This window comes from Muscardinus avellanarius (genome assembly GCF_963383645.1).
Source record: "Muscardinus avellanarius genome assembly, chromosome: 10".
Lineage (NCBI taxonomy): Eukaryota > Metazoa > Chordata > Mammalia > Rodentia > Gliridae > Muscardinus > Muscardinus avellanarius.
In genome coordinates, this window is record NC_137796.1 from 91,102,173 (window position 1) to 91,120,123 (window position 17,951).

Genomic DNA, 17,951 nt, shown 5'->3' on the forward strand with positions numbered 1-17,951 from the left:
TGGACTGATGATGTCGCTCAGAGGTAGAATACCCCTGGGTTCAATCCCCAGAACCACAGAAAAACAAAAACAAATAGGCAAGGTAACTGAGGCACAGAGAGAGCTAGTGACTTGCCCAAGGTCGTCCAGCTGGTTTGTGGTAGGGCCACACTGCAAACGTAGGCAATTTGGCTCCAGACTCATCACCAGATGAATACATCTTGTAAAGCTAGTGAGATGATGTTGAAACTGAAAAATTAGCCATTTTTGGTAACTCACAGAACCTCCTCAGAAGAAATATGAACATATAGAAAACATTATATGTTTGTTGTTGCCCAGTAAGCACATTCCAGCAAATTATCCTGGAGGCTAAACCCTGGGCAAAAAGATGATCAGTGATCAGACCAAACAAAACCCTGAAAGCCACCCAAAGCCCAGGGAAACAGAAGCTGGGGTGTTATGTAGCAGTGTAATCATAATAATTATGAAGAGTCTGTAGAAGTGTGAGGGGTTGTTTGTGATCTCTTTGGGGGTGCGGGGGGTGGAGATAAAAAGCCAGGCGTGGTGGTGTATGCCTGTAATCCCAGCATTTGGGAGGCTGAACCAGGAGATCACAGGTTTGAGACCAGCACCATAGGTTGTTAAGGAGCTTAGTGAGACCCTGTTTCAGAAAAAAAAAAAAATAGGGCTGGGGGTATAGATCAGAGGTAGACTGTCCCTAGGTTCAATCTTCAGTACCCCCCCAAAAAAAAACCCCACCATTAAACAGTCTATGTGGTAAATGCAAAGTTGCGGGGATGGGAGTGTGTCTGTGGACCCAGAGTAGGTGGTGATAGATGCAAAAGTGAAATCGGCCGGTGAGGTGAGGTGGTGGCAGTGATGGGTGATTTCTTTGTTTACTTTTTAAATGTTTCTTTGGTGAAGGATACATCCATCTTTTCAGCAATCGTGGCAGGAACATTTATTACGGACTGCTTATCTCTCGCCAGCCTTGGAAGCCTGGGTGATGGCTGATTGTTGGGCAACAACGTAAGACAGAAGGAAAACACAAGTAACTGAGAGACAATTCCCAAACAGGGCAACGGCTGTGCTCCCGGGAGGGAGTGATCAGGGGGTGCTCTGGTTACCGCAGCCTTGGCGGCGAGCAGAGCTCAGGCCCAGGGCGGGCTGGGAAACCCGGCAGCCAGGCAGAGCGCCTGCTCCACTTCCCCCCAGAGGCTGTTCCGGCTCCTGAGGTTTGACTCGATGGATGTCCCATTACCAGTGATCTGGGCCGGCCCTGCACGTGTGCCTCTGCTTAAGCAGAATGATTTGTGACAATGTACATTTATGCAACTGATAAATTAGGAGATAATTATTCAGACTGTGGAAGGAATTGCCAAAGGATCTCCCCTCCTGCAGCTGAGTGCATCGGTGACATTCAGGTGGCACCCCGGAAAAAAGCTCTTTAAAGAACTGATACCCTACTTCCCATGAAAAGCTAGCCTCCTTGTGGGGGGTTTCAGATAAATCCGATCCTGCTCCTGCCCTATCTGTGGTGGAGCCCTGCTACCCGAAGCCCTGGCTGCCCCCGTTCTCTTGCCGGTTTGGTATTTTTTTGCCACAACAAACATATCACTGCTGATATATATGGGTTCATCTGTGTTTGTTTCTTCTTCCTACTTCCCCACCAAAATCTCATCTGCTGGGCGCAGGCGTCCATCCTGATGGCCATGTACCCCTGCTGAGGGGCACCGGGCTGATGCTCTCTGCCAGTGTCTGGAACAAGTGGCCCCAAGACACTCTAGGTGTGACAAGGGACTCCGAGGACCCCAGTGCTCACAGCTGCCACTGACGACACACACCACAGCCACTGTTCCTGTTTTATTCCCATACGTACCTTTGGGGTCAGCTGCGCTGGGAGCTCATATGCGCAGAGGAGGGGGCCCGTGAGTGTGTGTGCTGGGGAGCTGCACAGCTGGAGCAGGGGTGCTTGGGGAGCACTCTCCTCCTCACAGCCACCAAAGCCGGGGCCCAGGCGGAGTAAGCACAAAGGGCAGGCGTCTTTATGGCTCCTGACCCTAAGACAAGAGCACCAAGGAGGCAGCCAGGCCAGGATGAAGTCCTGCCCGCGCTCAGCCACGGCGTCTGCAGCCTCTTGCCGCTGACTGCAGGCACCACGTGGCCGCGGGGCTCCAGGCAAGGGGACTTAGAGCACGCCGCAGCGGCTCCCAGCTGGGGTCTCTTGGGGGTAGTAGCATTGGAGTCCAGCTCTGCGGGAGGGCAGGGGTGCAAAAGACCTGACATGCTGCCCCAGACATGGGGCAGCATGCGGGGTCTGCTGGGCTCCCTAAGACGCCCCCTCAGCCCTAGATGGCACTGGGGGAGCACCGCGCTGGGGGCTCTGCCACGGCCTGGCTTTGTGCCCTTGGGCAAGTGCCCAACCCCCACCCCTGGCCTGTTTCCTCTTCTGTGAGACAACACTAAGCATGCAGACACCTCCACGTGTCACCAGGACAGAACGGGATGCGGGAGAGCTCCCGTGCTGAGAGTGGCCGGGCAAGGCCCCTGAGGATGCGGATTCTCTCCTTCCTCCTTTCTGCCTCCATCTCCTCTTGGGGCAGGGTGGTCACCTCCTTTGTGGGCACGTTTTCCTGTGCGTCTACCTCGTATCGCCTCTTAGAAGGACCAGTGAGCCAGTGGCTGCACTCTCGGGGCTGGGGAGCCAAGCCGTGCCCTGCACCTTCACGAATTTTGTCTGGGGTGATTCCATCTCGCGTGACATGTAGCCACCAGAATCATCACAAGTCTGCAGCTGCGGGGAGGAAGCAGGGCGCCCCCCACCCCTCCTGGGTCATGTGACCTCCTGGGTCATGTGACAGCTTTCTGCCCCTGCTGGCATCTTCAGGGTGCGCGTGGGGCTCGGCAAGGACAGGGCCGCACGGCAGGCAGCTGTTCTTTCAGCTCCCCAGCTGCTCTTGCATACACAGGTCCTCCTGACCCCTGGGAACAGCACCAGGCCTTCTCTTTCTCTGTGTGGTTTGGGGGGGACTGACTCTACCACCCATGTTAGTGGCTTGGCCAAGGGCCCTGCCACCTCCCCAGACACAGGGCATAGGGGTGGCTCCAGTGGGACTGGAGCCCAAGCAGGTGGGTGGGAGAATTTCTAAACACTTTTGCTAGAAATGTTAGGAAAGAAATGCAAGACCCTTCAAGGCAGGACATAAAGAGAGGCTTCCACTGTCTGTCTTAGCCATCATGAGAAAGCCCCCATGGGAAAAGAGAGGGCAGGGATGGGGAATGATTTGGTGACACGATTTAAGCACCTGGATCCAGCTAAGCCTGAAATCAGCATACCACACTGGAGTTCTCAATTTCATGAGCCAGTTAGTTTCCTAGTTAGGTCCATTTGATCTTGGGGTTCTGCCCCTTAGAACCAAAGGGCGCTACACGGCCATGGTCCGTGTGTGTCTTTTTGTCGTAATGCTTTCCTTCATACTAGAGGTAATGCTGGGCCTGAGCAGGTCCCAGTGAAACCCTGCTTAGGAAATGAAAGGAGGATGCCACTCAGCATCCTAGGGGTGGCTCCATTCTGGTCCAACTCTCTTCTGAAAACACCTCGCACTGTCTTCTGGGATTACAGGCCACTAAGCTAAGCGGCCTGGCTTTTCATGTCTCTCTTGGCCCGGTGTAAGGCTCCGAGACTGATTTTCTGCCTGGTCAGAGAACTAGGTTTTCAAACAAATTATAGTTTAGTCCCACTAAATCCCTACTTAGCAAACAGGGTGATTGGCAACCCAGGCAGAATTCTCTCCCTTTGATTAATTTTGACAACATCCAATAAAATGTAAATAAAGTGCAGCCCAGCTCCACCGCCTCCCGGCTTGTGGGACTTTGGACAAATTCCTGGCTGCTCTGGGGGGTCCTCTTTCTTGACTATAAAATAGGTGCCCTCACGATCGCTGACTCGGCTGGGCACAGGCCCCTGCAAGGCACCTCGGAGCCCCACCTGACCGCAGCTCGGGGCCTATCCCATTCTCCACAGGTCTCCAGGTGAAGGTGCTTCCCTCCAGCTCTGCTTCTCATTTCTTGGCATCGTGACGGCTCCCTCTCGACAAGAACATGTCCCCCCAGACTTTAAGCAACTCAGTTTTGATATATTTTTAATTGCCTTTGTGCTGCAACCTTGTTTCTGGAAATTCTCATCTATGCTATCAGCTGGTACTTCTTTGATGACACACGTATTGATCCCCCGATTAATGAGAAACAATTTGCTCAGAAGGAACTATGCCACTTGCTCCCCAGACAAGGCGCAGGGAGATGATTAAACAGCCACCCAAGTGTTCTTAGGCACCATCCAGCTGCCAGAACCTGAATGGAAACATCCTGGTCCCCGACATTAATGATGATGAAAACCCACGGTGGTACAGTCAGCATAAGCCTGCCGCTCTTGCTCTCCAAGTCTGAGGTTGCCCCGGGGACGGAAGGAGACGTGCGCGGAGCAGCTGGGCACCGAGGACATCGCCTGGCACTTCTGGCTGGCCCCGGAGAGTTTATTTAAGAGTTGTCTACTGAGAGTGGTGCTACCCGCTGGGGGGATTTGGAAGCGTCGGTGGATGCTGTTGTCATAGATACAGGGGATCTTTATTTTTGTGGTACTGAGGATTAAACTCAGGGGGGCTCTAGCACTGAGCTATACACCTCCAGTCCTATTTAACTTTTGATCTTGAGAGAGAGGCTAAATTGCCCAGGCTGGCCTCAAACCTGCGACCCTCCGGTATAGGAATTGGATGGACTTCTATAACGGGGCCTATGGGCAGGGATGCTAAACCACACACATGGGCCTATCCGGTACCACAAACCCCACACAGCATGCTGCCATGGCCCCACTGACACACAGGAGCCCCGCCAGTCAAATGAGACCTGCCTCACATTCAGGGTGACACCCCCCGCCCCTACTCTCATGCCTATAGGACCCCAGCACACTCCTGTAACACCGAGGCCCAACATGTGCTCAACCCCGAGCCCCCGGCGCGTTCCGTGCGCCTGCAGCGTTCCTCTATCTGGCTTGTGCTTTAATTAAAATATGCTACCAACATTTTAAAGCTCAGGAGACTTCACAATACACATTCAGATTTCCAGCTTCACTGGCAAACTTGGAGGACCCTGAGGGTCTGTGTTCCCCCAAACAAGTGGCCAGAGCTGAGCAGCGTGGCTAAGGGAGTCCCAGCTGCCCACTGCTCCGCTGAGCCCCTCCTAGCCTGTGAGTTTGTCAGTCCAGCTCCTGGCAAGGTTCAAAGCCTGAAGACAAGCCACCACGAGCTGGGAGTAGACTCGCTCAGCTCTGTGGAGGGGCTGAGGCCATGATGTCCTTCTCCAACCGGGCCGCTTTGACCTTGGTCAAGCCCTGCACCCACTGCAGGCTTCCTCAAGAACCAGGGCCTCAGAGACAAAGTCAGCCTCGCCTTGAAATACCACCCCAGCGCCTTGGAACACCAAGGTAAAACAAGTCCACCTTTACATAACACCGTATGATTACAGGCTCAGATTTCAAGGGACTGTCAAGGCTTGTGAGATCTCAGACTGAGCTATTCAGGTGACTGCTGCCCGGGTGCTGCCATATCTCCTCTCCTGCCAGGGCCACCCGCTCCCAAAACAGAAGCAGAGAGCAAGAGGTGGTCCTTCCACGTCGACCCATTTGCTACAACTCCATCAGAAGATGCAATTGAACCAGCGAAAGGAGAAATAGGGGCTGGGAATGCAGATACTATGCTAAGCCATGGAATGGAGGGCGCCTGCATCCCACTCCTACCTAAACCGGGCCTGCATGCTGTTAATAAATCTAAATAAATTTTTATTTGGCTGATGACAAGGGCTGCCGTCGAGCGGCTTCGTCTTACCGGTTCCTCTGCTGAAGCAATATTAAATACTCATCATGTTTCTCATCAAAGTCTGTCACCATGTCCTTAGTGTAACCCTGCAATGAAGAAACAGAGCGGTGTGACAGCGGAAAGCAGGGGAGCCTTCACTGAGAGCCCGGGCCCGCACCTGAGCAGAGGCCGAGGGGCGGAGGCTGACCTTGCTGGAGGCCCAGCTCCCTGGGTGCGTCACTCTGGCAACCCAGAGCCCCAGAGATCGGCTGGAGGCCCAGCGAGCCTTAGACTCGCAACTGTAATAATCTACCCAAGGAGAAGGCTGGTGCTCCAGTCTCGCTGTTCATCATTCTTCCTCTGCCCTATAAAAGCAAGGGCTCTGGGAACACTTGGACCTTTAAGATATTTTTTCTTAACACTCCTTATTTGGTTATCTGAATTGTCATAACCAGATGCAACCCAGATCAGCTGTCTAAAAGGAGAATTCAGCTGGACGTGGTGGTGCACGCTTGTCATCCCAGCATTTGGGAGGCTGAGACCGCGGGATCCTGGTTCGTGGACAGCCTCAGCTACTTAGTGAGGCCCTTTGCAACTCAGTGAGACCCTGTTTCAAAATAAAGAATTAAAATTAGGGCTGGCGGTGTCACTCGGAGGTAGAATGCCCCTGGGTTCCATACCCAGTACCGCTAAATAAATAAATAAATAAATAAAGGAGAATTCATGTTCTCTTTGCCAATGCGAGAGGAATGCCTGCTCATCACAGACAACGTGGTCGTTACAGAAATAGAGGCCGAGAGTGCACCCCCTTTGGGCTGGACTCTGGTGGCTCTGCACCTCCTCTTCTAGCAAAGGGCTCTGCATCCCGGGGCATTCCGTTCACCAGCTTCCTCCGATGCCCTGGAAGTCTCCTTTGTGCCCTGTCAACATGGTGCTTCCCCCAGCCACAGTGAGCCGCTGGTTTAGGGGCGAGTGTGACCTGAGGCTGCCCTGGGACTTTGCTGATCCCCTAGGGAAAGAGCTACGCTCTTGCCTCTGGGTGCTGAGCAGCTGCGGTGCAGTCCTTCATGCTTGAGAATGAAGGTAATAAAGAAGACAGCAGATCCCAGCGATGGAGAGAGAGAGGTTCCGGATGACATCCCTAGTCCCTGGATCTACCCGTGCCTGAAGAGGGCTCTGCACAAATCCCTTTGTTGCTCTGTAAGCTTCAGCTGATATTCTATCATCTTTAGCCAAACCAATTGGAAGTGATATGCCACCACCTGCCCTATTATAACTTATTACAGCTTTATGGAGGGATAATTAAAGTATAATAAACCACAAACCACACATACTTAAAGTGACCTATGCGCATATCAGGGAAACCTCTATCACAACTGGAAATGTATTCCTCTGGATGTTTTCTTTGTTCATAATATATATACATATCTATAGAGGAATATACACATTTCTTTAAACAAAAATGAGATCCTACTACAAACAATGCTTTTGTAATTTGCTGTTTCTTAAATAACTTGTTGCCAAGGAATAAATTAGAATGCAGGATCGGCTTAGTACCAGTCCCGAGTTACAGCAAGTTACAGAGATCAAGTTTTTATTCGTTTTACTTTATTTATTTATTTTGTGGTACTGGGGATGGAACCCAGGAGCATTCTACCTCTGAGCGACACCCCCTACTCTATTTTCTATTCTTTAGTTTGAAACAGGGTCTCACTGAGTTGCAAAGGGCCTCACTAAGTAGCTGAGGCTGGCTTTGAACCTGCGATCCTCCTGTCTCAGCCTCCCAAGTACTGGGATTACAAGTGTGCACCACCACGCCTGGCTTGTTTTAAAATAATTTATATGCAACCTTTATATAAACCTAATGCTCCTAATCCTCTCCTGATGTCTCTGAAACCCGGGGCTTCCTGCTAACTAATTCAGCCAATCAGGAAGCGAGAAATAATAAGACAGTATGCTCTTATAGAAGTATAAGGAAAAAAATGAAGGCCTAGCAATAGCTGTCCCTCTTCTCCTGGTTCTGTGGCTTCCTGAGATGTCCTCCCCAGCACTGAGACCTGTCTCTATGGCGTGAGAAAACACAAGAGACCTCAGCCCTCGGGACAGCTGGTGTGCAGGAGACTGGCTCTGGGGATATTCTCAGAGCCTTCCAGAATAAAAACACATGTACCAGGCGAACAGTGTCCGTAGCATTTCCATATACACTCTTCTCCTTTGATCTCCGCAGCAGCTCTTGAAGTGGTTATTACTACCCCATTTAAGGTGCAAGGAAATTCAGCCCCTGCATCTTCCTTGAACATGGAGCCCACTCCATGGCGATTTACATAGCCATTTTGAAATACTAAAGTGACCGCTGGTGCATTATGATACGGAATGAAACATCTGATGGCGTTTTTAGAAGAAATAGGGACTTCAAAGAGATCTAGGTTGGTGCTGGGCTGTCCTGGGCCTTCACATCCTCTGGGGCATGCATCTCATTCTTCTCCACCAGGAGGGGAATGGCATCAGAAAGACTGAAGCAAGAAGTCGTTTTCTCACAGATCCTGCTTCTCAAATGCTGGTGTGCGCACACATCACCTGGGAGCTCTACTGAGATGAGCCCTGTAATCCAGCAGGACTGGGAGTGACCCAAGTGTGTATTTCTAACAAGCTGCCAGGTGAAGCCTCCGGACCACACTCTGAGAAGCAAGGCCCAAAACTGGTCAGCCTCATTCCCTATCATTCACAGTTACCGCCACCTTGTCAGTTTTTCCTTGAACTTGAGCTGGGAAGCACATGAGCTCTGGAGTCCAGACCTGGCTCCAGGTTATACTGCAACTAAATTTATCTATAAAACCTGGGTGGCGAGAGCACTTTTCTTGCTCTGGTTCGGATGCACTTGCCCCCCCCCCAACTCATGTTGGCATTTCATCCCAACGTGACACTGTTAAGAGGTGGTGGGGCCTTAAGAAGTGCTTGGGTCCTGAGGGCTCCAACCTCACGAAGGGATTACCATAGCTCCAGGGACTCCATTGATTCTTACAGCAGCAAGCGAGTTCTTGCTCTTGAGATCCTGGATGAGTTACGCCTAGAGTGCGTCTTGATAAAGTGAGGCCTCCCCTAGGATTTCATGTCTCTTTGTGTGCGCTTGCTGGTCCTTCCACTTTCTGCAGTGCAATGATGCTCCTTTCCAGAGCTGCCGCCGTGCCCCGGGGCTTCCAACCCCCAGGACTGTTTGCCAAATACACTTCTTTTTAGTTTTTATTTTTTGGCAGTACTGGGGATGGAACCCAGGGGTATTCTACCTCTGCACTATACCTCTAGCCCTATTTTTTATTCTTTATTTTGAAACAGGATCTCACTGAGTTGCAAAGGGCCTCACTAAGTAGCTGAGGCTGTCTGTGAACCGCGATCCTCCTACCTCAGCCTCCTGAATGCTAGGATTACAAATGTGCGCCATCACCCCAGCCCCTCTTCTTTTCTTTATAAATTACTTAGTCTCAGAAATTCTGTTATAGCCAAAGAAAACAAAGACTGGGTTAAATGTGTACTGGATCTAGTAACAGTGGAAAGTACTGAGTAAAACACCCGACACTTAAATAGTTCTTTTTTTTTTTTTGCAGTACTGGGGATGGAACCCAGGAGGATTCTACCTCTGAGCTAAACCCCCAGTGCTTTTTTTATTCTTTATTTTGAAACAGGGTCTCGCTGAGTCGCAAAGGGCCTCACTAAGTAGCTGAGGCTGTCCGCGAACCGTGATCCTCCGGTCTCAACCTCCCAAATGCTGGGATTACAAGTGTGCACCACCACGCCCGGCTTAAACAGTCCTTAATGTTCCCTCACATCTGCAGAACCCCACCACTGAAACACTCTAATCCTAGCCAACCACACCCTGGCTCAGTCCTCGCGGGGCCTCCTAGATGGTGCACTCTCTCCCCTTCCAGCTCAGTTCCAAAGACTCCATGAACCTTCCCTCCCCAGCCCCACCCGCACGCACTTCAGCTCGCTCTGAAACCCTGCAATTAGTATTAAATTATATGTAATACACTGTGAAATAGTATATAATTATGTGACAATTGTTAGCATTTAATACACATGCCATCTGGGATTTGGAGGCTTGGGGTGACCCCTGGATTCTTTTTATCTCCTCTTACAGCCTCCATTTCTTTATCTGTAAAAAGGGGCCATTAAAAGGTTCACTGCACAGGGCTGTCTTGGACTTTCCATGATCTAATGTACTTCTTTCCTTACTTGGGCCAATTTGAAGTGTGTGTGTGTGTGTGTGTGTGTGTATGTGTGTGTGTGTGTGTTACACGTGAGTTTTGGGGGTGCAGTGGAAGAGCATATACTCAGCTGTGATTGTGTGCTGTGCCCAGGGCTCAGAGAAGCACTTAGGAAGTGATGGAATGATACTCTCATGAGTGTTCTTTGCTGGGGCTCAAACCCGGGTCTCACACATATTAGGCAACTGTTCTACCACTGAGCGCCACAGTGAGCGTTCTCAGTGGCCCTATGCCCACAGGCAAGGCAACTCACAACTCCTACTCTTCCTTCAAAACCCACCCCAGAGAGTGCCGGGCGTGGTGGCGCACGCTTGTAATCCCCGTGCTTGGGAGGCGGAGACAGGAGGATCGAGCAGGTTTGAAGTCGGCCTCTCTGGCTTAAGAGACCCTGTTTCCAAATAAAAATATAAAATAGATCTGGGAGTATAGCCCAGAGGTAGAGGGTTTCCAGGAACCCCATTACCACCAACCCCCTCCAAACAAAACAAAACAAAAAAAAACCCGACCCAAGTGAAACCCTGTTTCTGCAGGGATTCTGTGGTGACCCGGTGCTGTGCATGGTGAGTCCTTCATGCATATTAGTTGAAAGCAAAGGCATAGTACCAAGCTTACTTTTTCCTGTATTTGTGAACTTATCAGACTTACACACATCCTTCAAGAAGGAACTCTGCGTTCGCTCTGCTGCAAACACAGGCCAGGGAAACAGGACCTAAGGCAATGTCTGAGACTGCCCCCTAGAGGGGGATGAGACAAGCCAGACACTGGAGCTAACGCTTGGGTTTCTCAAGCCCTGAGGCGGACATCCTAGAAAACATCACATGCGTGCACTCGCCGGGTGGGTAACCAAAGGGAGAATTGGGTTATTTTTAAAATATCTCAGACTTACATTATTTACACATTCCCTGTTATGTACCACTATTTACTGCTACCAATGCAATACATACCTTGAGATTTCATACTTAGTCTCTGGGTTTATAGACTACATATGGGAATTCAGAATCTTGGGTTTCTTCCTGGACTTTAGGACACAGAATGCTGGTTTTTTGTTTGTGTGTGTGTTTGAAGCTGGAGGCATTCTACTTCCAAACTACACTCTCAGCCCCCCCTTTTTTAAATTTTATATTGAAACGGGGTCTCGCTAGGTTGCTGAGAACCTCAGTACATTGCTGAGGCTGTCATTGAACCTCCGATCTTTCTGTTTCAGCCTCCCAAGTACTGGGATTACAGGCCTGCACCACTGTGCTTGGCTCTTTTGTTTTTTTTTTAAAGCTTTCCCCCTCACAACTTATCTTAAGAATCCATATTCAATATATATCTGATAGCAAATAATTAGCATTTCTTTTTAGTCTGAGAAAAATTTTCTTATCAAAATGCAACATGTATTGCAAATTATCTTCTAGGCTGGTAAATGTAAATTTGTAAAACCTCGAATGAGTCTACTTCAAAGATGAAACTTTATATTAATGCTAAAAATGGAAAATCATTAGTGCTTGCCATAAACAGAAGGTAACGGCAGACATAAATATGTACCTACTAAAATAGGAAGTGTTTATGGAGCCGCCTAGGAGGCGGGGATGTGAGATATGCAAGACCACACACTGGGACTCCGCATTCAAACCACCCCGGGAGGGGTGGCGCTGGCTTCATTTCATAAGTCCACGCGTTCACGAAGTATTCACTCAACACCCACCTGGCCAGAGTTGATCTAAGGCAGGGACACAACAGTGGGGCTTCACAGTGAGGCGGGTGTGTGACTTAAAGTAAAATACAGCCCGGAGTGGTGGTGCACACTTGTAATCCCAGTACCCGGGAGGCTAAGACAGGAGGGAGGGAAGGGATATTTTTGCTAAGAGGTCATTTAGGTGGAGACCTGGAAGCCAGGAAGGAGGTGTCCCTGAAGGTGTGTCTGGGTGGCAAGGGGGTGTCTGGGCAGCAGGAAAGACAAATGCAGAGGCCGTAAGGTGGGGTGTGCTCAGGACATCCAAGGAGTGCTCAGAGGCCAGGGGGCTGGAGCAGAGCAAAGAAGGCAGTCATGGGAAGAGGGGCTGGGGGACAGGTGACTGACCTGCGCAGCGCGGGAGGACTTTGGCCTTGCACTGCGGTGACACGGGACTGTTGGAGGGCTTTGGCTGACCTGACGTCATCTCACCCAGACTTAAGGGAGCCCCAGGTTGAGAAGAGCTGAACGGCTGGGAGGCGTGGCAAAGGACCTGTGGGCTAAGGCTGAAGGTGCTGGGCGCCAAGGACAGTTCTGAGGAGCAGCCCAGACCTGCCGTGCACACAGCCCGACTGTTGAGGAAGGGAAGACTCTGCTTCTGCACCCCGGGGCTGAGGCGATTGCTCAGAGTAACTGAGCACAGCCGTATTGGCCTGTGGGGGCCTTGCAATCCCGCAAGACTGGCTCCTCATCCTTCTGGAAGGACAGGTTGCCAAGGCGGAATTTTCTCTCTGCACCCTGGGTCTGAGGGTCTCTGTCGACCTGATTTGCATCAGAGACCTTTCCTGCCCAGGGAGAGAAACTCCCACCCCTACTTGGCACCCCCAAGATAATACCTGGTACCACCAGGCCAGCAGGAGGAACGGATGCTCACCTGCCTCCTGCCAGACCCCAAGAGGGGAGAGAAATGAGGGACCCCTTCCTGTTACCCTACAGATATTCCTTGTGCATCCCCTGCTGCAGGTCAGGCAGTGGGCAAAAGGCTGGAGGTGGAGCTGAATATGCCCTTGTGGGCCACATTCCCACCCTCCCCACCGACTCCCAGGGCCACTGGGCCCTCGACTCTTCCTGGGGGAAGTCAAGCCCCTTCCGAATCAAGGCTGTTGCCCTTGCTGCCTCCCCTGCCTGCGACGCCCCCTAGGGTGAGATGGTGTGGCCGGCTGTCTCCTCTGCCAGGAGCCCCCGACTCCTGGCCCCCAGCCTCCTCGGCCTGCGCCCTGCACTGCTCACCGAAACTACCTGTGGCCATTGTTTGTAGTCTGTGATCAGAACGCCATGTGTTCTGTCTCCCAGTGCTGGCCGGTTTCTGGCATGCACAAGGAGCTGTTTTCACGTGGGAAAAGGAACACGGAGGAACAGAAGAGAAAGAAGGAGGAAGACAAAATCTGTCCTCAAAGGACTTTGGAAACTGAAGACGGCTGCCCTGCGTGGTGCTGTGGCAGGTGCTGTGAAGAGCAACAGCCGTGCCAGGCAGGTGGGCACAGGGCAGGGGAAGCTGGCATCCCCTGCCGGCTGGGGGCTGGACAGGACCTTAAGGGAGCTTAGCAGGAGGGTGGGGAGGGCAGGGAGAGGCACAGGCAGACAGCACAGTGCAAGGAAGGCCTCAGGCCCCCTGGCTAGGGCAGGGCCTGCCTGGGGACCTGGAGGCCAGGGCTCCTTGTGCCCTGCGGGGTGCTGCCACCTCCCTCCCAGCCCTAGGGCAGCACGGTGGGGCTCTGGGGCCCCAAAATGAACTGATGCTAAAACACCAGAGTCAGGGTGCTTTCCCCAGGAGCTCCCCTCCCTGACCACAAGGCATCAATCCTTCCCCTCCTCCTTGCCCTCCTTCCTCCTTGGGGATTTACTGAGCACCTCCTGGCCCACACCAGGGCATGCTCCCTCGCCTTATGGACCCGGGGGTCTTGTGAGGAAGGCAGGTTTTAAAACAAGAGGCAGGATGCCACAAGTGGTTTGAAAAGGGAGATGTGACCATGCCAGGACTTTCTGAAACCGGAGGGGGGGGGGTGCTGGTTCGCAAGGGAAGGAGAGTGGGAGTGTTCTCAGCACTTTCCCAAGGCTGTGGATGAGCACTGCCAGGGCTGAGGGTAGAAAGAACAGGAAGGCCGGTGGGGCTGCAGCCAGGGAGAGAAAGGGGCACAGTATGGTGCGGGACCAGGACTAGTGAGGCCAGCAGCAGGAGCCTGTGGGCACAGCAGGGAGCGTCGCCCCTGGACCAGCAGGAAGTCACAGGGCTCTGCTGGAGTGTGCGTGCTGGGAGCAGGTGCAAGGCTGCCTGGGGCATCAGACAGGGGCGTCATCAGCCTAGAGGCGGCAGGGAGCCTGGTTCCAGCGAGGGCTCAGGGCTTGGCGGTGGGTGGGGAAAGGAGGAAGGAGAGGGGCTTCTGCAGCTGTGCTTGGTGGGTCAGCAGCACCCCTGGTGGAGAGGAGCAAGCAGCGACAGCAAGTCAGGTCTGCTTGGGGACTCTGAGTCTCCAGGACAGCAGGCAGCTGTTGGCGGCAGTGGAGTGCACAGGTTAGGGGCTCCAGGCTTTGAGACACAGTTAGATTCAGCTTCCTTTCTGTGGACTTCTGTGCCAGGCAGGCTCCACCAGCCTCAGCTGTGCCCCCAGACACCCCTCTGTTGGAGCTCTTGTCCGGGAACACGGATATGGACTAGGTGAGCCCCTTCGACGCTCATTCATGCCCCGGCTGCCCGGAGCCCTGATGGCTGTCGGTGGCAGCTGGGTCTCTTCCGGGAAGAGACCTTGTCCAAGGTTAAGCCCGTTCTCTGATACTGGTTGGTGCCAGGGGCACACAGACCCTAGTGCCTTAGCTCTTAGCTCAACTGGGGACATCTCAGAAGGCCACCCAGCACACCTGTGATCTACGGGGTCCCTGAGGCACGCGGGGCAAGTCACCTCCTCCCTTGGCCAGTCCTGCTGCGCTCACCACTCACGGGTGTCATTCCCCAGATCTGCCTAGCAACCTTCCTACATGCATATCCCTGCCTCCGCGCTGTTGCCTGGGGACGCAGGACAGCACATCTTTCGTCCTTGACTGTGCCCTCCCAGGCAAGGCTCAGGCTTGGTACACCAGGGGCCAGCCTCAAAGGTGATTTGAATGGCCCAGACAGTCCTGACCGAGTCCCACAGTGCTCCTAAATTCAAACGGGCCAGACTGAAGGCCCCCAGTACAATTGATGCCTCGAGTCACTGGCCCCAACTCAGAGGTGTGTGACAGAGTCCTCGATGGTGGGGCTCTTCACGTGACAGTGGGGAGGTGAGTGGGGTGGTTGGGCTCCGGGTTGTGGGGCCTTTTTAGGGATAGTGATGGGCTGAGAGGGAGGAGCCAGGCGTGTGGACTGAAGGGAGATGGTCTGTCACTTGGAATTCAGGACAGATGAAAGGAACAGGGAGAGTCTTCCACCCTCAAGGCAGGGTGTGTCCTTTCCAAAAGTGTATTCTGTTTGTTTGTTTGGCACTGGGGATGGAACCCAGGGGCATTCTACCTTTGAGCTACACCCCTGGTCCTATTTTATATTCTTTTTATTTTTTGAAACAGGATCTCACTGAGTTGTGAAGGACCTCACTAAGTAGCTGAAGCTGTCCACGAACGGAGATCTTCAGGTCTCCGCCTCCCAAATGCTGGGATTGTCCAGTTCCAAATGTGTATTCTTTTTTTTTTTTTTTTTGCGGTACTGGGGATGGAACCCAGGGGCATTCTACCTCTGAGCTATACCCCCAGCTCTATTTTTTTAGTCTTTTTAAAAGTTTTTGAAACAGGATCCCACTGAATTGCGAAGAGTCTCACTAAGTAGCTGAGGCTGTCTGCAAACCACAATCCTCCCATCTCTGCCTCCCAAATGCTGAGATTACAAGGGTGAGCCACCATGCCCAGTCCAAATGCATACTCTTAAAAGTAAAAGAGGAGCCCACAAATCCCATGGTCTCTCAACCTACAAATCCTGGCCTGGCTGGATGAGTGGGAAATATTCATGCCTTCAAAACTACGACAGTGCCTGTTACAATTGAGATTTAAAATCTCCCTCAGAACTCGTGCTCTGGAGGACCCCATGTTCAGAGGTGGGTCCCTGGGGCTTGGCTGGGTATACTGTGTGTGTGTGTCTTTGTGTGTGCGCGTGTGTGCCCGTGTGTGTGTCCTAGCCCCACCTAGCTACAGCATCTGCTCTGACCCTCTCTCTAACCTTTCGCTCTCTCTTTACCCATCAGCATGCCCTAAGGACCTGTGGCCCCGGCTCCTGCTTGGCAGCCACTGTAAAATGCCCCCCCCCCCACATATAGAGATATATGGACTGAGATCTCTCTATCCATAAGCAAATAAATCTTCCTTCCTTTAAGGTGTTCATGCCAGGCGTTTGAGAATGCTGACTGAGGTAGCACCAGAGCAGCATTATCCTCAATAGCAAAAAGGGGAAGCAACTCACCTGTCCCTGAGCTGATGGAGGGAGAGACAAAACGGGGTACATCACCCCTCGATCAGCTCATAGACAGGAAGGTTGCTTTAAAACGGTGCATTCTGTGTTATGTGAATTTTGTCTCAATAAAAATTTTTGAAAAAAAAGATGTCAGCTGGGTATAGTGGCACACACCTATAATCCCAATACTTGGGAGGCTGAGACAGAAGGATCATAGGTTCAAGGACAGCCTCAGCAATGTAGTAAGACTCTCAGCAACCTAGGGAGATCCTGTTTCTAAACAAAAAAAAAATTTTTTTTTTGGTAGTATTGGGGATGGAACCCAGGGGCCTTCTACCTCCGGGCCACACTCCCAGACCTATTTTATATTTTATTTGGAAACAAGGTCTCTTAAGCCAGGTAAGGCTGGCTTCGAACCGGTGTGATCCTCCTGTCTCAGCCTCCTAAGTGCGGGGATTACAAGCGTGCGCCACCACGCCCGGCTCTAAACAAAAATTTTAAAAAGAGAAGTCTTTCCCACTGGGGTTCAATCTCCAGTACCACAAAAAAGAGGAAAAAATGCATGCACTATATAAGTATAAAATGCTTAGAATGCTGTTATCATATGATACATGTTCCATAAATGTTCGTGACTAAGAAGATGTAGAGACATTACTCTCCAGCTATGGTGAAATTTGAATTCACAGTTGACTCTAGCTCCCGGAGCTAACCTGGAAACCATTTGATACCACAAAGTGAACACCCACCTGAAATTTATGCGAAGAAAGGTTGACATAACTTTTTTTAATTATTTTCAGGAGATTACTTTTCCCTTCCCTGTGCAGGAAGTGGCTGAGCCAGACTGTGCGGGAGAGCAGCTGGGCGCGGGGTTCCGCCTGCCTCCAGGAGAGGGGTTGCTATTGCACCCCCAGCCGGGCAGGCGGGCTGGTGACAGTCACAGCCTTGGTTGTGTGGCAGCCCTTAAAAGTGCTGTCACGGGCGGTAGGCAAGGAATGGTATCAGGTTGGTGGCAGAAGGCAGGATCTGGAACGTCGAGGGGAAATAAGGAGCCCAGCGACAGAGGAGCTGGTCTACTGTAATCCAAAGAGCGATTTTATAATGTCGCTACTGGTATTTGTCAGCAAGGGAGAACTTCAAGCTGGTGAGGTCTAGGAATAGCAATGGGCTGGCAGGGAAGAAGCCAGGCGTGCAGACTTGGGAGGGGGAGAGGGTTTGTCATTTGTGCGGCTAGAAGGGACTGGGAGAGTCTTTTCAGCCCCGAAGGGAACATGTGTCCCCCCACTACCACCAGGTGTGTGTTATAAAGAGTGGAGCTAGCTGGGCGTGGTGGCGCACGCCTATAGTCTCAGTATTTGGGAGGCTGAGAAAGGAAGATCGCAGGTTCCAGGCCAGCCTCGGCAACTTAGTGAGATGCTAAGCAACTTAGTGAGACCCTGTTTCAAAATAATAAAAAAAAAAAAAAGAAAGGGATGAGGGTGTCGCTCAGAAGTATAATGTCTCCGGGTTCAATTTCCAGTCACACACACACACACACACACACACACACACACACACATACAGCTGCCCAGAACCTCCAAGGCCTCTTGGCCTCTTGCTTGCTCCTTCCAACCCACAGCCCTCCACTGACCCTTGCTCTAAGATACAGATTGCTGTGCCCTCCTTGTTAGAAAGCTTGCCGTGAGGCCGGGAGTGGTGGGCACGCTTGTAATCCCCGCGCTTGGGAGGCTGAG

The 17,951-nt window shown here is 51.9% G+C and overlaps 1 protein-coding gene across 1 annotated transcript in view; it reads right to left on the reverse strand.

Annotated features, from left to right (window-relative positions):
- The window catches only part of KATNIP (katanin interacting protein), a gene marked incomplete at its 3' end in the record, with an annotated part of 159,997 nt that overhangs the window by 121,433 nt on the left and 20,613 nt on the right, over nt 1–17,951 (reverse strand). The window contains exon 2 of the mRNA XM_080703436.1: nt 5,859–5,935. Coding sequence (XP_080559562.1) covers nt 5,859–5,920 — 62 coding nt within the window. The 5' untranslated portion in view covers nt 5,921–5,935. The remainder of the gene's footprint in view (nt 1–5,858; nt 5,936–17,951) is intronic.